The 19,748-nt window shown below is 50.8% G+C and overlaps 1 protein-coding gene and 1 pseudogene across 12 annotated transcripts in view; both read right to left on the bottom strand.

Annotated features, from left to right (window-relative positions):
• Positions 1–19,748, bottom strand: part of PRDM11 (PR/SET domain 11) — an 88,297-nt gene that overhangs the window by 13,723 nt on the left and 54,826 nt on the right. For 8 of the 12 annotated variants that reach the window (XR_002938466.3, XM_024347057.3, XM_063783998.1 and 5 more), the window contains exons 5-6: positions 16,915–16,982; positions 1,916–2,103 (exon numbers count right to left, since the gene is read on the bottom strand). Coding sequence is in view for 11 of the 12 variants with exons in the window: in XM_024347057.3 (XP_024202825.2) it covers positions 1,916–2,103; positions 16,915–16,982 (256 nt within the window). In the remaining variant the exon portion in view is untranslated. Of the gene's footprint in view, positions 1–1,915; positions 2,104–6,928; positions 9,203–12,397; positions 12,820–16,914; positions 16,983–19,748 lie in introns of those variants that run through there. The other 4 variants (XM_063783999.1, XM_063784000.1, XM_054662236.2 and 1 more) reach the window with 1 other exon arrangement.
• On the bottom strand, positions 6,929–8,586 carry LOC129136418 (uncharacterized; annotated as a pseudogene).

The following is a 19,748-nucleotide window of genomic DNA, read 5'->3' as shown; positions in this document are numbered from 1 at the left end:
AGTCTGTCTGACACGCCTCCTTTGAACCACTCCAGAAAGCTCACACCCTTCTCTGAGCAATCCCCTGTGGTCTTGGGGCTCATGGAGGATGATGCAGCTTCAGGTGCTCTGGAGAAGACCACTGGGGGGAAGAAAAGGACATCACAAATCCAGAAGAATGCAAGAAGGTTATGACCAAGGGATGAAATCTGTGTTCTCAGATATGATTTCTCTGGGTTTTCTTTTCTTCTAGTGGTATGATTCTTTGGAAAGCTTCTTGGCTGTCTTCATTCATTTCTTCTTTTATCCATTCAACAAAGACTTATTGAGTCCCTACTATGTATCAGGCACTTTTACATGAGGCATCTCCAGAGGTCACATGGAAACCACTGCAGCCTCATCATGGAAGCACGCCTTGCCAAGTGAAACCAACATGTGCCAAACCCTGAGATCCAAAGAAGACAAGAAATGAGTATGTTTATGGGGTCTCCTTTTACTGCCCATCATCTCCAGATACCTTTTACCAAGTCAGGCAGCAGCTGTGCACTCAATGTCCACAATTTGCTTTGTTCTGTTTTGCTTTTAAAGATAGCTTAATTTGAATAAGTCACTCCCACCCCCTTTTCATCTTCTCCCCTCATATTCCAAGTGAAGATTTATTTCCAATTAGTAAGTTGGTCAGGAACACGATATGGTGAGGCTTGGGAACAGCCTTGGTTCCTGGCACCAGATAGACTCTAGGTGTTTGGATGCGTGGTTTTAGTGGGGAAAAAAACAAACAAACAAACAAAAAAACACCCTTGAAAGAAGGGCCTGGACTCACCAGTCTACCCTGGTCAGGATGAGGATGGAATAAAAGGGTAAAGGACTAGGGGCTGAGAGTAGTTAAAACTGCTTCTGGATGGACACCCAACCCACCCGGCTTCCCACACCTAAGTCACCATCCCACCTCCTGCCAACCTTCTTCTTTTGATAGAGATTGTTCTTTCACCTCATCTCATTAGGACTGCAGTACAGACACCAGGAGGAACCCAGGAGGGGACTGGTTTTGTCTGGGACATCAGGTAACATTGCAGGTCAGAACTTAGACCTTGAAGTCAGACCAATATGGATTAGAAACCTAGTTCTGTCCTTCCTAGCCAGGTGACCCTGGATGAATCACTGTATTCATTTGATATTCGGTTTGCACATCTGTAAGATGGGTAAAAGAATGCACGTGGGATCATGAGTATTAAAAGTTTATATCTGAGGACTTCTGATGATGGAGGTGGGCATTGTCCTAAATGCCACATGTCCATGACTCCATCTACTTCTCGGGGTGCACTGACAGGGTAGGGATGGCTGCTATGATGATTACATGGGAACATGCAGAAAATCTGCTCACAGGCTATGGAAAATATATCAACACCAGATACTGCAGGTAACTGAAAAAATGAAAGGTCATTTCTTCTACTCTTCACAAACTTTTAACCACAGGGGTTCCCAGATACCCAACAGGCCTCTGACAGTGGTAGAGTGGGGTCCTTGGACTGTTGTCAGTATTTCACATATTGAGTATTTAGTAAATGTTACCTATTATTACGATCATTATTGAGGCAGTGGCAGTTTGTAACATCTTTTCATCAACTGGAGTTGGGGAAATAGGGTACATTTTGATCAAACATATTTGCTCGGTTTTGGGGGCGTCTCTCTCATGAATACTCTGAAATGTGTGTGGTAAGGATTTCTGAGACCATTTCTAGGGGAAGATAACATGCTGGGGTGGCCCCTGCTTGGCCCAGAGCTGCTGCTCAGACCTCAACCATCTGTTCCCCCGAATCACTCTGGGTCTTCCCATTGCTGGGAACCGTATTTCTCAGGAAGCTCCAAAACAAGCTATCCAGGCCTCCCCTGGGGCTCAGTGGTGGGCGCAGCTCATGTGGAGCATGGCACTCACCTCTGGCCAGGTTGCGGTGAATGGTTTCCTGGGACATGCTGTGCAGGCGCTTCATGTAGTCCTCGCTGTACCAGACCCGCAGCCACTCCCCAGGCCGGATGTCCCTGCACGCCCGGAAGTAGATGCGCTCACTGTGCTGGAACGCCAGCAGGTTCTGCTCCCTCTCCTCCCGGGAGATGACCACGTACCTGGTGGGGAGGGGAGACAGGTGAGAACGTACGGGACACCCTTTGTTGAGTGCCCGCTGGTGCCGGCACAGTGCTGGGCAAGTGTGGATGGTTAGAAGTCCACAGGCACGTGGGCCCATGTGAACATCAGCAGAGCAGCTGCCCTGTCCGGAGAAGCAGCACCAGCCAGAACCCATCCCTGTCCCAACGTCACCGTGTTGTGGGACCTCAAGCAGATCTCCAAACCTCTAAGAATCTCTGTTTTCTGAGACTGGATATGACACCTGCCCTGCCTGCCTCACACCATATGGAAAATATATCAACTAAATATTATAAGTGATTGAAAAACTGAAAGGTTATCTCTTCTACTCTTCACTAACTTTTAACCACTGGGGTTCCCAGATACCCACAGGCCTCTGAAGGTGTTAAGGCTGGGGTCCTTCAACTGTTTCCAGTATTTCACAAAGCCTTGCTGAAATAGCCCATGTGACAAGGTGTCCAAGAGATCAATTAATAAATGCTAAAGATCAAAATCTTTTTAAAAATGGGGGCTCCAGTGGGGACAGGGGAGGAAGGTAAATAACAGACTACAAAAGGTTGACAACCACTGGTTAATCTTACTAAATGATTTTAAGATAAGGAGACTGAGGCTCAGAGAGGCCAAGCGACTTGCCCAAAGTCACACAGCTAATAAATGGGAGATGGAGCTTTGAGTCCTATGCACGTTTCCCACTGTAACTCATGGCTCATATGTGGGCATGTAAAGCACCAACTCGGCAATGCCCAGAAAACCTTTAAAGTTCTGTCAAACCCTCAGAATCTATGGCCCTCGCCCATTCTCACTGAAACAACATGTGCGACATCCAGCCCACCACCCTACCCACCTCCAAAAGGTGGGATGAGGGAACACCTGCCGAGGAGTGAAGGTGTACAGATCAGAGGGCAAGAGGAAATTAGTTGACGTTTTAGGGTTCTGAGCTACACAAGCACCTAGGAAATTTGTAGTAAAAAATAAACTTCTTTATGTTATGGTTTGTCTCAAAAACCAGGGACAAAAATCGAAGTCTGTCTGATTGGTGTAGCCCAATGAATTATATCTGGAAAAGTCCAGGGGAAACAAAAATTCACAGAAGAATTCAGATGGATAATAAACAAATGAAAAGTATTCAGCATCACTAATAAAAGAAACACAGCGCAGTACATTGTCTCATTGGCACAGATTTCTAAAAGATGATAATATCTCTATTGGTAAAGGTGGTAAGAAAGGTGTCTCCTGTACTGATGATGCAGAATTAACAGGTGCAACCCTTTAGGAAACAATTTGGCAATATGGCTCAAGAAACATAAGTTATGGATGAAGTATGCAAACCCGGCATACCAATATGCTGACTTGTATCATTGTGTATAGCAGTACAAAGGCAAAACATTTAAATGTCTAATACTAGATAAGATTTCGTAAATGATGTTACATTTATATAATGGAATGCTATTCATCTATAGAAAAATGTTTTCAAAGAATCTTTTATGACATGGAAAAATGGTGTTGAAATAAGATAGTGTGAGAACAATACGACTGGAAGTAGACTATGGTTCCAATAATGCTTTAAAAACAAGCCCCAGTAAACGACTTGAAGGAAATATACCAATGTTTGAACAGTGACAACCCCTTACAGGTGGATCATCTTTGTAATTTTGCATACTTTCAAAGTTTCCCTCAATAAGCAACTATTACTGTCACCCACCTCACTCCTGACACACACATAAAGAAAAGAAATATACGAATGCCAATTCCAGTATGAGGTGACAGTGGTGGCAGCTAGCAGCATGGAGAATCTACATTCTAGAGGTCCCAGGGATGGCACCAGCTGCCCCTCATCTATATCCTGCCTTGCTCATCTGGAGAGCCTGGGAGGAGGCTGTTGCCTTCCAAGGAGGATCACTGGAGTCCAGGGAACAATCCATTCTGGCAACAGGATGCTGCAAGACCTCAGAAGGAGTAAGACCAAGGCAGATGGGAGAGCAAATGCTGGCTTTGGCTGCTTCAACCTTTTGAGAGAAGCAAGCCACAGGCTCCACCATGGAGGTGTAGAACTTGCAAGATTTACAGTGCTTAGATCCGCCAGAATTTGCATCTTGTCCTAGGTCTGTGTTCTCTGTTAGCCCCAACACATCGGTGTTCTTATCACATCGGATATAAGCATCGCTATCCCTGAGTAGTGAAGACCACAGGGTGATTTCCACGCACCCAGCCAGGATGTTATTAACAAAGGACTTAAGAGAAAGGAAAAGAGCCCCTTTTCCTTTAATTTGGAGTGAGAGAAGTCACTCCAAATTAATAATTCCCAATCTCAATTCTACAACTGTGAGTCAGTCTTTTCTCCATAGCTGAGATTTCTTCTGAATATGCAAAATATTTCCAGTCCCCAATTTAGTGAGAGTCTAGGATTTGACATCCAAAAATAATCAACCTTGCGGTTAGCACAGAATAGAAGTTGTTCCAAACTTTCCTGCTCCCAGATACAAAAGGGAAACCATTCATTCATCTTTTTTCTCACAAGACTCACTTGAATCATAGCACTATGATTGGAGAATACTGTCTTCTCCTTTTTTTCTTCCAGTTTCTAAACAACCACCAAGCTCTAAAAGCTAGAATTATTTCTCTGACACTTGACATCAAGAGAAAAAGCTAGATGAGAAATACATTCCTATCAGGGATTTATTTATTCAAAAGAGCAACTTCTAGGGTGTGTCAAAAGGTTTAGAAAGACTCAAGTCAATTTAACTTTCCATCTTCTGGTCTTTTTCTATCCATCAAGAATCAATATTTGGAAAGCTAACCTCAAGGCGTTGTATAAATCACAAAGTATTTTCAAAGGCAGATCAATGCTTATTCAGATTTTGTTGTATTTGTTGTTCTGAAACTTAGCATTTGAAATACAATATATATGGCAACTCTTGGTGAATCACAACCCATTCCCCTGACAAGATGTTTATGTTATACCATTTAAGAGGTAAAGCTAAATGAAGCCAGCTAGGTCCCCAGACCTGTTACCTCTGATTAGATCTCCTGCTTTTAAGTGTTTTGCCTTAACACCTGCTGGCTCGACCACCCCCCAGAACCCTTCTGTCCCCATTCACAACAACCCCTTTATGAAGAACTGTGCCTGTTCCATTCATTACATGGCTGCAGAAATCAGAAGCCCTCCCCAAGGAGTGGAAGGCTACCAGGAGGGGCAAAATCTATCCACTGTGGCTGAGCAGCTCTTTGCAAGGAGGTTTGAAGAGTTACCAGGTCACTACCTCTTGAGAGAAGGCACAGAGAATGCCTGGCTGAGATTGTTCTGCAAATGCTAGTGCTTATTGAGGCATTTCAACTCCAACCCACAGAATTTGGGACCTTTGGAGCAACCAAGGGGAAGGTGGTGGTGCTGCTGATGGCGGTGGAGAGCTCTGGGCTAAACCTGTCATGATGATCCTGGATTGTTTTTATTCCAACCTCCCAGCTGACCTTGGGGACTGGATAGGTAAGTACTAAGACAACAATTCTCAGACCTCACCCACTGTGTCTTATCAAGTGCATCATATTTTCTAGCTGGGTCAGCACATGACTATTGTTTCTAACGCAAAGAAAACATAACACAGGGCATCCATTTTGCTGGAGGGAATTGACTAGGCCAGGCTCAGACACTATTGCATAGTGGGTATCTTCAATACAAAGGAAGCTGCCCCAGTTAGGGAGGCAGAACTAGGAAAAGACCGACTGAGAAGAGGCTGGGCTCTGTGTTCTCACATGCATAGGTCTCTGGGCTAGGAGGGGCTTTGGGTCACACATCCACCCACCAGATGGTCACCTGGTCATGGCTAGAGGCCTCCCTCTTCCAATTCATTTCTGTCTCTCACCCAAGTTTCCTCTTCCTGTTTTAATGTGCTAGCCCAACAATCCCCACTGAAGCCAAGAAACAGAAACTGAAAATCTTTTCCATCCCAAGTTGACAAGTCCTCACTGTCCCTTTTGCTCTGACTTCCGTTTCAGTTTTACAGCTTCCAATTTGGCTCCTTCCCTCCCCAGGAAGAGAGAGAGCAGCCAGCCAGTCACTGCTTCATACATTGACCTTGGGAGAGAAGGCCCTGGGAATGGTTTCACGGCATCTTTGCATCTCTCGGAAATTGGGTAGTCCTCCATTTCTATGGCCATGCTTTTTGGCCAAGAACTGTGGAGGATGGCAAGTTAGAACCTTCTAGAAAGGGGATCTGTGGGCAAGACTAGGGGATTTCCTGCCTGAGAGAAGCTCTCTGAGACTGGTATTAAGCCAGGGCAATGCACAGGTGAGGAGGCTTCCTCTTGGCAGAGGAGGCAGCTTTGGTTACTTTGAGAAGCCTCAGATCTAGGTGGGCAGAGCCTTGCCAGTGCCAGACACACAGACACCTGGATTGGTGGGGAGGGTCATGCCTCCAGGTGGCCCCTAAAGTGCACTGGCACATGGACAGCCCCTGACCCTTCTAGAGCCTCCTGTCTGAAACGGTGATTGTTTTTCCAGAACTTCTCGCTTACTTTTAGGGAACAAAAGGTAAAATTGACTTAGCAACACCTCACTTTTGAGCAGAGAAATGAAATATAACTGAGTGGTTTCGTGCATGCATGCCCTTCCTTTCCTCCGAGGGCCTGGCATGGTGCTGGATACAGGGAATCTGGCAGTTTATAGAATCAGGGAAATCAAGGGGCACTTGAGCCCTTCTCACCAACTTGCTTTTCCTTAAACATCTAACCCCTGCTTTGGGGTCCTCGAGGTTTTCACAGGAAACGAAGAAAAAGAATACACACCAAAGAAAGATCCTGGACACTGGGTGTGTTCAAAGAGTGAGATTGATTTCTTTTTATTGCCATCTTAACAAAAATACTTCGGAAGGCAATCTTTGATTCCAGCATCGGAGGCCGGGCAATTCCAGGCAATAATTAAGCCATTGGGCTGTTGGACAGGAGAGTGTTCAGTTTGAGGGAAGCAGGAACCCCCAAAGAACCACAGAATGGGGAGATGGAGCCAAAGGCACAGGGACATTGCAGTCACCTTCCATTCTCCCTACGTGGGACAAAGCTTGGCTTGGGTTTACAAGCAGCGCTCCAGGAACAGCCTTGGAAGGCACTGGATGCTGCAATCCTCCCAGCTCCCACTATGGCTGGGGGCAGGATGGGAGGGTGGGGGGTTGTTGGGTGGAGGGGTTGGCTGGGGGACTTCTGCTGGGGTCAGCTTCAGGTCAGGGAAAAAAAAGGACACAGAGCTGAGGTGCACCCAGGTCAGAGCTAAGCTTGTATCTGCCACCTGCCACTTCCCTCTCTAATGCTAAGAACCCAGTTTTCTCCCCACACTCCAACATGAAACATGAAGCTAGAGGTGTATGTAGCTAGTGCGTAGGCAGCCCGAGCAAGCAGAGGCAAGGCATGCTGGAACCTGGAATGGGACATGAGCCCCACTGGGCTCTGGATTCTTTTAGAAGCCAGGGAAGAGGTTGCCCTCCACTCCTGAGATCTGGCCCTGCCTCTCCAAGCCACTGGCTATGAGCCATAGAGCCAGGGCAGGGTGGGAGAATCACCTGCTAAATGCTAGGTGCCTCCCACCTCACCCAGGACAGCTGAGGCAGAAGCAGAGATACAGGGGGCAGAGGCCTGGCAAGGGGCAGAGGCCTGGCAAGGGGCAAGACCTGCCCCCTGCCTCCTCTTCCCACTACTCCAGATCTGGCCTCTGACAGGGGAGCTGGGAAAACCGATACCCTGGCTTCTAGTCCTGGCCCTCTCACTAACTGGCTGTGTCATTTGTCTTATACAGATGATGATGATAAAAATGATCATAATAATACCTGACTTGGCTGTCTTGAGCTGACTGTCCTGAGCCCCCACTGAGACCACCCAGACTCTGCAAGGGCGAGGAAAAGCATAAAGTGCTCTCTATGAATGCAAGACAGTCTTTTCCTTCCTCCGACGTCATCCCATTCTTCTCCCCACTCCAAAAAAGGCAAGCACAGCAGCTGAGCACGCGCACAAGGGCAAGCGGAGGGCCAAGGCGGGCACCACCCCCGGGCAAGGGAGGGTAGACCCCTCCCTGAAGGACCGACTTGACCTGCCCATCAGGCCTCACCCCCTTCAAAAGCAGCAGCATCAGGGCCTGGCAGGTCACATGTGGGAGGCCGATGCAGCAGCCCCAAGGTTGGAAAGTGGGACTCCATTCGGATGCTCCCCACTGTTGCCCCCCTCCCTGCAAGGCCTGCCACCACGGGACACAGACCAAGAGGAGAACGATCTCCAGGCCAAGCAAGCATCAAGCAGGTGGCTTTTCTTGCATCTTCAGCATCCGCCAAAGATGAGGGTGCGGGTCTGAATACATGCTCTGTTAGACCACAGGACAGCGACCTGCGCTCGGTGAGGAGGTAACAGCGCCCCCAGTGTCCTACAAGGGTCATCGATCCTGTTCCTGGACACGAAAGACTGGCCCCTGTTGTGGGGCCAGACATCCCTCCTCCATGACTCTTCCTCCTAGTGCAGACTAGCTGGGTTAGAAATTGTGCTTTCTCTTCCGAGACCTGGTAGTCCGTGTGGGGGCTGATGCTGGGGAAGCTGGTGGGGGCTCTGGCAGGGGGGCTTGGGCCTGGGTGGCCTGGGGAGTGGAGCCCGTAGGGGCTGCCCCTTCTGGCCCCCGCTGAGATGCCTGAACCCCATCCCGGATCTCTGTCAGCGTCTGGCACATCTGACCGACACGGCTGGTCAGCTCGGCCATGGCCTGGCCGATGACGTGCATGCTGTTGGCCATGTCCCGGTGCACGGTCACCAGCTCCTGGCAGAACTGCCGGAACACCTCGGTCTGCTGGGCATGGACGTGGAGGAGCTGCCAGTCAAGGCCCGTGGTGGGTGGGCTGGGGTGCGGCCGAGGGGTCCTGCAGGCAGCCTGGGCCTGGGGCGAGGGATGGGGCAGGGCCTCTGGCTTGGGGCCCACCGTCTCAGACTGGTCTGAGGAGGAGGATGAACGGAGCAGGGCGGGCCTGGCCAGGTGGGCCTCTTCCTCCGGAGACCGCTGCAGAGGCACCCGAAGAGGCTGCCTTGAGGGCCCAGGCGCCTCCTCATCTTCATCATCTTGGGGGACAGAAACAAAGATGGAAAAGTGGTTACAAAAGGGAGAAGGAGGGAGGCCCAGGGGTTGGCCCTGCCCCTGAAAAACACCTGAGTATCCCCCTGCCCTGCCACCCTGCGGTCTAGTTTGGCCCCCGCCCATAGAGAAATCCATGTTCCCCAAATCCCTGAGGTGCGTGGGCCCAGCATCCCTGGGGGGAAGTTCCTCTTCCTCTCAACGGAACAGCTCCATTCTAGTGGGGAAGAGCCCAGGCCAGGGGACTTGGAGACCGTGGCCCAGCGGCTGCATGCCAACCCAGCAGCTCCTGACCTCAGCAGTCAGTTCATCTCTCTGCACCTCACTTTCTGCAATGATAACGACTGCCCTGTCTACACATCGAACCGCTTGGCTACCTAATTGGGTTGTTAAGAAGAGTCATAAACAAGATGACAAACATGAAGGCGCTCTGTAACGCTGAAGGAGCGGCACCTGCCTAAAGGTACTAAGACGCTCTCGGCCCTCTGAGCACCAGACTTTCTGAGGCCACGTCTGCATTGCTTGGGGCCATCTTGTGGCCTTGCTGGAATCTGCACACTTTTTTTTTCCATAAGTTACTGGGGTACAGGTGGTGTTTGGTTACATGAGGAAGTTCTTCAGTGGTGACTTGTGAGATTTTGGTGCACCCATGACCCAAGCAGTATACACTGTGCCATATGACGCAAAGGCATAAGAATGATACAACGGACTTTGCGGACTTGGGGGAAAGAGTGGGAAGGGGGTGAGGGATAAAAGACTACTAATACGGAATCTGCATCTTTAAATCACTGCAGCAGATGCTGACAGGCTGAAGAAACTGGCAGGACAGTGCAGAGCAGGAGAGCCACCTCTGCAACCAGCCCTGCTGTCCCCGTCCCCCAAGGCAGGCTTCCAGTTCAGTCACATCGTGCTCCCATCCAGGAGCATCTGACCGCACAGGGGCCATCGGACAGACTGCTCCTTGCAGCCGGACACAGGGAGGGGGCCCAGCCTCTGCACATGTGGGTCCTGCTTTCTGGTGACCAAGGGTATGGGCTGATCCCTGTGGCAGGATTAAATGATGTATGGGCTGACCCTACTGACAGGCAAGCCCTCCCTGCCTGGATCTGCGGACTCAACTCAGAACCACCCCCCAGGAAGGTGATGGGGAGGACAGACAGGTTTATCTTACAGTTACCTCATGCCTCCCAGGGGTCCTGGGGGCTCACTTGGGCCAGCTTGGTAAGAGTCCTGTGTCTCTTGGCAGTGTTTGGTGGGACAGCAGCCATCCCCTGAGATCCCAGAGACCTGTCTAGCATGGCCAGTGTTGGAAGGAGTGAGACCCGGCGAGGTGATGCTGCTCCTTCCCTCCCAGGTCCCCGTTCTGCCAAGCCCCTGGCCGAGTGCTGCCGCAGCTGGCCACTGCCAAGAAAAGGAGGGCTGTGAGCCTGCCATGGGGGTGAGCGGGCTCTGCCTGATGGCACACTCGGGCTCCCTGCCAGCCCAGGTTACCTTTGGTGGCCTCATTACATTCAGTCTCAGGGAGATGGAGGGGTGAGTGGAGCAGGATGCAGGGAACAGGCTTTACTGGATGCTGACCCCCCCCATTTTTTCTTATCACGGGGTGGAATCCTCTTAAGACTTAGGAAAACACTGATTCACAGGAAGCCAGCAGACCCGGGTCCAAGTCCTGCTTCTGAATCGAGCTCAGGGCCACCTTGGTTTTCAGAGCTTACTTTCTGCATTGCAAGGAAGTTGAACTAAATGGTCTCCATGTTCTTTTCCAGTCCTAAACATCTGACTCTGTGAACTGCCACCTGTCAGGAGCCCCAGCCAAACAGGAAGCAAGTGGATCACAATGGCAGGGGGCCCGGGAAGGGAAGGTGCAAGTGAGTCTTTGCGAAGCACCTTCCCATGGGCTGAGCCACGGCTGCTTCCCCGGGGCCCCTCCTGCCTGGCTCCCACCACTCACGAGCCGGTCAGGCAGACGGCCTCTAGTGGGGACTGCAGCTGGCGGGGCACGGGGGAGATGTGCAGAAGTGGAAAGGAAGGGTTGCAGTCCCTGCGGAGGCCTCGAGTGCTCCCCCTTCTGCTGAGCCCCAACTAGAACTCCAGCCCCAAGGGACACCCGCCTCGGCCGCTGGGGCCCTGGCTTCAAAGTGCATGTGAGACACAGGAAGTAGAGAGGAAAGGCAGGGACAAGTACAGAGGGAGAAGAGGGGTGGGGAGCGGGTGGCGGAGCAGCCAGGAGGATGGAGAGGGAGCTGAGAGGCAGCACACAGAAAAGTGGGGGCAGGCAGCGTGGCTCAGGCAGGGGAGTAAGGAGAATAATAGAGGAACAAAGCAGTCAGGACCAGACACAGAAAGGAACTGATCTTTCCATGGCCCGGCCCGGGCCTTCACAGCTTGGCCGCCTCGTCTCCAGCCCCCTCCCCCGCGCTGCTACACTTGGGCTTTCCTGGCTTCTCACTGTTCCTGGAACGTGCCAAGCGCCTTCCTGATGCGGGGCCTCATACATGCTGTTCTCTGCCTGCGCGCCTCCCCTCCCCTTCTCCGCGCCCCACGCTGCTGCCTGGCCTGGTTAACTCTTACTCTTCACATCCCAGTCCGCTGGACTTCTTCAGGGAGCCCTCCCCAGTCCCCAGTGGAGCCAGTTTTACCCACTCCTTAACTCTCAGACAGAGCTGCTACATAACCTGCAGGGTCAAATGCAAAATGAAAACGTGGGGCCCTTGGCTCAAAAACTATGAAGAATGTCCAGATGGCGACAGCAGAGCCTGAAACCCCGCGGCTCCTGTGACTGTTCAGGTTGCATGCTCATGAAGTCAGCCCTGCTCTCGGGACCTCCTGGACTCCTGTGTCCTCCATCCCTTCGTTTCCAGTTTACTCGTGCAATTATTTAACGTTGGTTTATTCCTAGGAGTCCAGGGTCTCCCCAAGAGCAGGGCCTGCCTGGGGTTTACACACAGCTGTCTTCCCAGCTCCTAGCACGGCTCTGGCACGGAGATGCTCAGTAAATATTCGAGAATGAATGCAAAAAGGGATGGAGAGGAGAAGAGTGGGAGAAGGAGGGGAGGATGGAAAGAGTGGGCTGGACAGAGAGGGACAGGAGAGAACCAGAGGGAAAGTCGGTGGGAGACTGTGGACTGTAAGCTGGGGGGCAGGCAGCCGGCTGGGCGGCAGGGGGGACTGGTGATACTCACAGCTGGTCGAAGGGCTGTCGGTGCCATCCAGTTCCGCCCTGGGGAAGCCGCGCCCTGCACGGGCCGTGAGCAGCGCCGACTCGATGGCCCTCTCGTGGGCCGTGAGCACGATGGTGGGGGCCCGGCCCCCGGCCCCAGGGCCCGACAGGGACTGCTGCATGAAGGCCAGCTTGTCCTTGGTCCTCCGTTTCATGTCATCCCATCTGTGCTTAATGTCCTTGACGGAGCGGGGCACCTGGCTGACGGAGGTGATTTTCCGGGCTATGCCTTCCCAAATCTTGTCCCTGTCAGCATGGGACAGCCGCATGGTCTCCCTCCCAAAGAGCACTGCTTCGTGGTGGGTCACCTCTGTGACAAGAATGTCCAGCTCCTCCTTGGAGAACTTGGGCTTCCTCTTACGCTCGGCCAGGTGTGCCACATTCCTTGGGTTGAATATCCCACAAAGCACAATTGGGTAAATGACCGTCAACGCAGGTGGTTCTCCTTCCTAATTGCTGGCCCCCAGCTGGGGAGCCAGGAGGCACCTGGGGCAACCTGGCCCCCACCACACCCTCCTCCTACTGAGAGGTCCCTTCCACTACTCCTCGGAGGGGAGGGTGGAAAGAAGAGACGGCGTTACATGGGAGGGAGCACTGAACTCAGAGTCGAAGGCCTTGGTTTCAGGGCCTGCTTTAGCTCTTACTAGCGGTGAGAGCTAGGGCAGTTCATGTTCAACCTTTCACACCTTATTCTCCCTGTCCAGAATAACAACCACAACTCTTCGGGTTTATTACTAAGGAGGGAAAAACATCATGATGTAAGGGGCTTAAAATCTCTTAAAGATAGCAATAAAGGATCTTATTGAAATTAGGATTAGCCCATTGCCTCTATAAAGCGATATTTACCTACAGCCCTACAGCTGAATGAATGGCTCGGAAGAATACGTAACCAGGGAAACTATTTACACTGGCTACCGTTGGGTGTAGCAGTGACAATGCCATGATTAGGGTGTGGCCACAGAAAGCTTATTCTGCCTAGTGGCTCTCTTCCCCTTCCCCGTCCCGGCCAGTTCTCCAAGCCCCCACCTTTGCATATGTGCAGGCAAACAGGTTTCCTTCCCATGGGAGTGCTTTCTTCGGGGGTGGGCTGCTGTGACTTTTTGATAGAATTTGAGAAGCCCACGACTGTCCTGAGGGAGTCAAGTTCCACTTTGGTGGACACCAGGGGGACCTGGGATTCCCTCTCAACTGAGCAGCCAGAGGCCCTGGGCAAGGGGCACAGCATGGCCCTTCCATCCCACTTGGCTCCTGCTCTGGCTTTGGAACTTGATTTCTCCACATCGTGGCTCTGTCACCCTTTTAACTAGTGATAAAAGGTTAAAAAATCCACCCAAGAGAGGACATGAGGGTATGGAGGAAAGCTCAGAGCGCATTCACTCCTTGGTTTCCTTCTGAAACCAAGAGGGGAAGGCCGGCGGCACCAACATCCTTCAGCCCTCACCTTCCTACTCAAGCACCCAAAACACCAGGGCCCAGAAGATGGGAAGAAGACTGGGGGCCTCATTACCCAGTCCAAGATGGTGGCAGGAATATGGGACTAGACCTGGAACTAGAGACTGAGTCTCCTTGGGCCAAGCCATGGGATTCGTGTGAACCCAGTCTCCTTCTCCATAAAACTAGGGTGACAATTCTAGTGTCACTGTCCAGGGCTATCAGGAGGACTTAATGTGGGTGTCTCAATCTTGCCACTATTGGCAGTTGGGGCTAGATAATTTTTTGTTGGGGGGAAGGGGTGTCCTGTGTAATGCAGGATTTTATCAACATCCTTGGCTTCTATCTGATAGCATCCAACCATCAAACATGTCTCCAGGCCTTGCCAAATGCCCCCAGGGGCACAAAATAGTGCTCGGTTGAGAACCACCTCAGACAGATCACCTAGACGGGGCTGTCATAAAGATAAGCTCAACACGACAGTGCCCATTCGCCTCCTGGCCCACCATTAATTTTGTTAAGAAACTAACTGAGTCCATTCAATCATCCCCAAGCGGTGCCATGACAGTGCAAAGGAGAGCATCTGCAAGTCAGAAAGAGCCACACCACGGAAGCTGGACATGAAGGGAAAGGAGGATTCCCAGGATTAACAGCTTTCCCGTCACTCCAACAGCAACAGGAGGGGCGTCTCCGTGGCAACAAACTGCATCCCTAACCCAAACCTGCTCTTTGAGTGGTCATAAGATGAGAGCCCACCAGCTGTGACTACCCAGATGCCATCTTGAATCAGGACAGGCTGGGAGCAGAACAGGACAGAAACCATGCTAGCAAGGTGGCAGTAGCAGAAACCCCCAAACCCCTGCTCACCAGTGCCCATCCAGGCCCAGGAAGCCACGCTTCACCTGGTCCCTTGTGCACAAGCAGGAAGAACACCGACCTAGGATTACAGAGCCAGGAGTTCAAATCCTGATTCTGCTACCCTGACTGTATGCTCTTAAGCAAGACCTTGCCCTGCTCTCAGCTTGACCACTGTGGCATGAAGATCTGTACAGAGCAGTGGTTCTCAATGCTAGTGGCACATCAGAATCACTAGCTTTAAAAATACCAAGGCCCAAGGCCAATCCCCAGCCCAATTAAGTCACAATCTGCGGGGTGCCAGAGGATAGATAAGTTAGTTTGGATGATAGCTCCCCTTTTTTGGGGTTTTGAGAAGGCCTTGTCCCCAGGAGGAAAGATCAGAGATGGGTGAAAGAGTGGAACAGATTCGGTTCTATGGGCAAAGCTCCCGGCGCCTTAAAAGCAATAGCACAGAAAGCCTGATTCCCAAGTGGACACACGCACGGTCTCCCCTGCTTGCCTAGAGCCAGGCTGCAGCCACAGGGCAGGCAGCACAGCAGCACAGGCTTGGGGTCCAAACTGAGCAGCCGCCCAACAGCCTGACTAGACACCACAACCCAGTGTCCCCAGACACAATCCTGGCCCCTTTGAAGGCCCATGTCAACGAACCCCTCCTCTTTCATCTGGGCCTCTGCAGCACATTGTGCCTCGGTGCAAAAACTACACTGGAAAGTCACCTCTGTGGTAGGAGGTGTGAGCCCGGGAAGGGCCAGCGGGGGTGGGGCATGGGGTGTGGTGGGGCAGGGCTGGGTGATCCACCCTGGTACCCATTTCACAGTCTGACTCAAACTAGGTGCTCAGTACACAGGTGATGAACTGTAAGTGCTCAGCTGACCTGGACCCCGTGGCAGTGAGAAGAGAAGGCAGTCGGGGTGTCAAGCCACCTCCCTGGGGCCACTTTCAGGGCAGTGTCGGATCAGCTGTGTGCAAGGAGGTTGGGGGCAGTCGATGCTATTCTCCACACTGCAAGGCAGGGGGCCCGCTGGTCTCTGGAGCCTCTGTTCTGCACCCATCAAACAGCAATGAGAACACCTGCCCTAACCCATAAGAGGGCGAACGCTAAAGTACTCTGGGAGGTGTGAACTGCTGCTCAGCCACTCTCTGATAGGAGTACAGGTGGGCAGTGGAGCCACTGGGAAGGACACAGGAGCCCTCATCACATACTCTGCGCCTCAAACCTGCTTCTCTTCATTTGCTTAGAAAGTCTCCGAGTTTAAGACAGCACACTCCTTTTTAGGAAGTTGCCCTCTCTCCAAGTACAATCCCACCACCAGCCTCAAGGCCCCATGGGTCAGAAAACTGTGCAAATGCCGGCAGAGGGCCCCAGGCCCATGGTGTGGCTGTGCCCCTGACTCCAGACATCTGAGGCTTCCTTCCCCTCCCACCCAGATCCAAATCTCCAGCCAGTGCTCCTAGGTCCCAGAGAGAGGCCACCAAGCAGGCAACAAGGCATGTCAGATCTCCCACCCCTGTCCACAAACCCCACCAGGCAGAGTCCCTCGCACACGGCACAGACCATCAGCATCACGCTGGACCCATGGTTCTGGGCTCAGCTCAGCCATCCCTGGGTGACCCTGCCTGGGGCCAGTCTCCTGCCTCCTCTGGCTGGCATTTAAGAAAACTTCTGGTGCAAACTTCTGTCCCAAACACCGGAACAGGGTAAAGTTGACACTTCAAAGTACTCAAACGTAGGCAGCAACACTGTCAAAAACTGAGCTGAAGACTTTGTCAGAGCCCTTTCTTCCATGGAGGCTGTTTAAACAACTGCTGGGGCTGCACTGGGACGATTCTCACACCACCCCTGCAGGAGCCTGCTCTGAGGTGTCACAGTCCTAGGTGGGGGACAGTCTCCTCCTCCTCCCTAGGAATGCTGCCAGGAGCCTGGGGCCCAGGTCCTCCAGACACACTGGCAAGTGAGCAGCCGGAGGGGTCCCTGCATCCCAACGGCCTGACCACACGCCGTCCTCTAGAGCACCCTGATGGAGGCCTAGGGGAAAAGGTGGGTCCTTCAGAGCTAGATGCATCCAAACCCTGCAAACGGCAGCCTCCAGAAGTCTCCACCACTGGAGCTCCCACAGGCCCAACACACTCCCTTGGCTCCTTTCCAGAGGCCAGGCAAGACCCCCGGGACATCAGCAGAGCAGGGCTCACCTCATCCAGTTGGCTTTGGTCTCGTCTGAGCCATCTATGGACTTATAGCGGTTGTTCTTGTCCACAATCTGGAAGAAAGAGAAAGAGTCTAGGATGGGCCATTCTAGAGGGGTTCTCATGTCCCTGGGCTCCTTCCCAACCAGGGCCCAGGGCCTGGTCCCACCTGCTCCCTCCCCCTCCCCCTGAAATGTCACCACTGCTACAGAACTGAAATGCAGGCTGGGTTCAGAATCTCTGCTACCTACCCTCCACCCATTCCCATTCTTCTAGAGACACTGGAGATCCTATTCTCCTAGACACACAAAGCCCTTCACAGGTGTTTTGAATTCCTGGAAGATGGGAAGCAGATGGGACCATCTCCCTCCTCTGTCTTGATGGAATACTCAGCAACATGGCTGACAAGGGGCTTTTCCACTGGCCTCGCATTGCAACTACAAAGGCTAAACCAATCCTTCTCTCCTTACAGTTTCTGTGGGAGACAGAGGCCACTGCTGGATGACTGAACATATGTGATTTGAGAGGGTTCCTCCTCTCCCCAACCTCTAAATGTTCAAGAGCCTCAGGGTTTGAAGCTGGCTGGTTTCTCTTTCATTTCATCATCACTCTTTAATCAGAGTTCAGCTGGGTATGAAATTCTAGGCTAAGTTTTATTTTCTTTCAGCACTCTGAAGACTGCTAAAAAGACTGCCATCGGTGCAAAAGCAACAGCTGTCAGTCTAATGTTGTTCTTTTGTGGATAATCTGTCTGTGGTAAATTTTAAGACTTTCCTTTTACTCTTGATTTTCTGCAGTTTTGCTATGTGGTTTTGAAGTGAAGATTTACTTTCCTGAAATTCTCCTTACTACTTGATGAACACCTTTCAACTCCAAGACTCATATCCTTTTCAATTCTGGAAAATTCTCAGTCATTAGGCTTTTGAATACAGCTTCTCGGTCATTTTCTCCATTCTCTTTCAGTACAATTTCTGTTAAACACGTATGGCAAAAAAAATTAGCTGGGTGTGGTGGCGGGCACCTGTAGTCCCAGCTACTTGGGAGGCTGAGGCAGGAGAATGGTGTGAACCCGGGAGGTGGAGCTTGCAGTGAGTCAAGATGGCACCACTGCACTCCAGCCTGGGTGACACAGCAAGACTCCATCTCAAAAAAAAAAAAAAAAAAATTATGGGAGTAGCTCAATATATCCTTCATGTCTTTTAACTACTCTTCCATATTTTTCTCTTTATTATTCTGGGCACTCTCTGGAAAAATATCTCAGAGCTCTCTTCCAGTCCACTAATTATCTCTTTGGCTGTGTCTAATCCGGGGTTTCTCCCATCTACTGAGGTTTTTCCAACTTTCTTTGTTTTCTTTTTTAATGAGTATCTTTATTTTGATGAATATTTTTCATTCCCAGAATTTTTAATTAGTTTTTTTTTCAGGTCCACCCTTTTATACATCCTGCCTCTTTCTGTTTCATAGTGACATGTTCCTTCTTTTTCCTTTCTAACAGCTTTATTGAGGCATCATTGACATATAAGGTACAACTTGATAAGTTTTGACACATGAGCTAGATCAGGGTTGGTCCCCTGAAGACTTGGTGAAGCAGAGCCTGGGAGAACTCCTGGGAGATGGGAAACAGATGGATAGTCACCATGCCTAGACTCCTACCTAACCTAGTGCCCTTCATAAGCCTCCAGTTCTCTTCAAAGCAGCAGAGAAGCCCTTTATCAATGTAAATCAGATCATGTCCCGCACCAGCTCAAAATGGCATCCACTGCACTTACAATAAAACTCATATTTATGGCCACAGCCTTCATACCCTACAGGCCTGCCCCCCAACTTACCCTGGGCCTCTCACTTCCTTTTCACTTTTCTGCAGCCTTGATGCCCTGAGGGTGAGCCTAGAGCCTCTTTTATCTACCCTTAAAAATAACAATAATCATGAAATATTTCAAGCATTCAGAAATTATAAAGAAGAATGCAGCTGACAACCCTGTGCCCATCAGCTAAAGCCAAGAAAAATTAACACGAGTTATATTTGTCTCAGGCCTCTCTCTCCTTTTGCTTCAAGAAAATGCTGAGATGCAGTGGAAGACCCTCTCTGCCTCCAACTTCTTCTCTTTCCTTTCCTCCCTCCAAGAGTAACCACCATCCTAGAGATGGTGGGAAGCCTTCCCATTTTTATGACACAAGGACTTTTCAAAGAGCAACATACAGGACTGTTTGCATGTGTGTAAAGTTTACAGAAATGGCACCCAAGTGAACATATCCTTTTTCAATTTTTTCCCACTAAGCTTTGAATATGTGGTCCCTTCTTAGCTTTTGGGTCTCAGATTATGTGAGTTTGACAGAAGAAGCCTCTCCTAGCCTTGACCCTAAAGGAAGTTCTTCCTGGCCATACCTCATCCCTGGTCTATCATGGCATTATCTCTGTTACATCATCCTGTAACTTCCCTTAAGAGCCCTAATTGCAGTGAGCATTTTGTTGATATCTATTTGTCGATTTGGTAACTGACTGCCTCCCTGGCTAGACCGTAAGCTAATGAGTGCAAAGCACGTGGCTGCCCTGATCACAATGGTGGCCCTGGTTCCTAACGCAGGGAGGGCATGGCATATGGTGGAATACTGGTTGAATGAAAGAATGATGGGAAAAAGAGCCTTTTAAGTAAAAAGCAAGTTAAAGAGAAAAAAATTGGTTAAGTGTGATGCTCACACCTGTACTCCCATCACTTTGGGAGGCTGAGGCCAGAGAATTGCTTGAGGCCAGGAGTTTGAGACAAGCCTGGGCGACATAGCGAGACCCTGTCTCTACAAAGAATTTTTTTTTTTTGAGACAGAATCTCGCTCCATCACCC

Source organism: Pan troglodytes, chromosome 9, assembly GCF_028858775.2.
Source record: "Pan troglodytes isolate AG18354 chromosome 9, NHGRI_mPanTro3-v2.0_pri, whole genome shotgun sequence".
NCBI classification, from domain to species: Eukaryota; Metazoa; Chordata; class Mammalia; order Primates; family Hominidae; genus Pan; species Pan troglodytes.
This window is presented reverse-complemented; position numbering and strand designations above follow the sequence as displayed.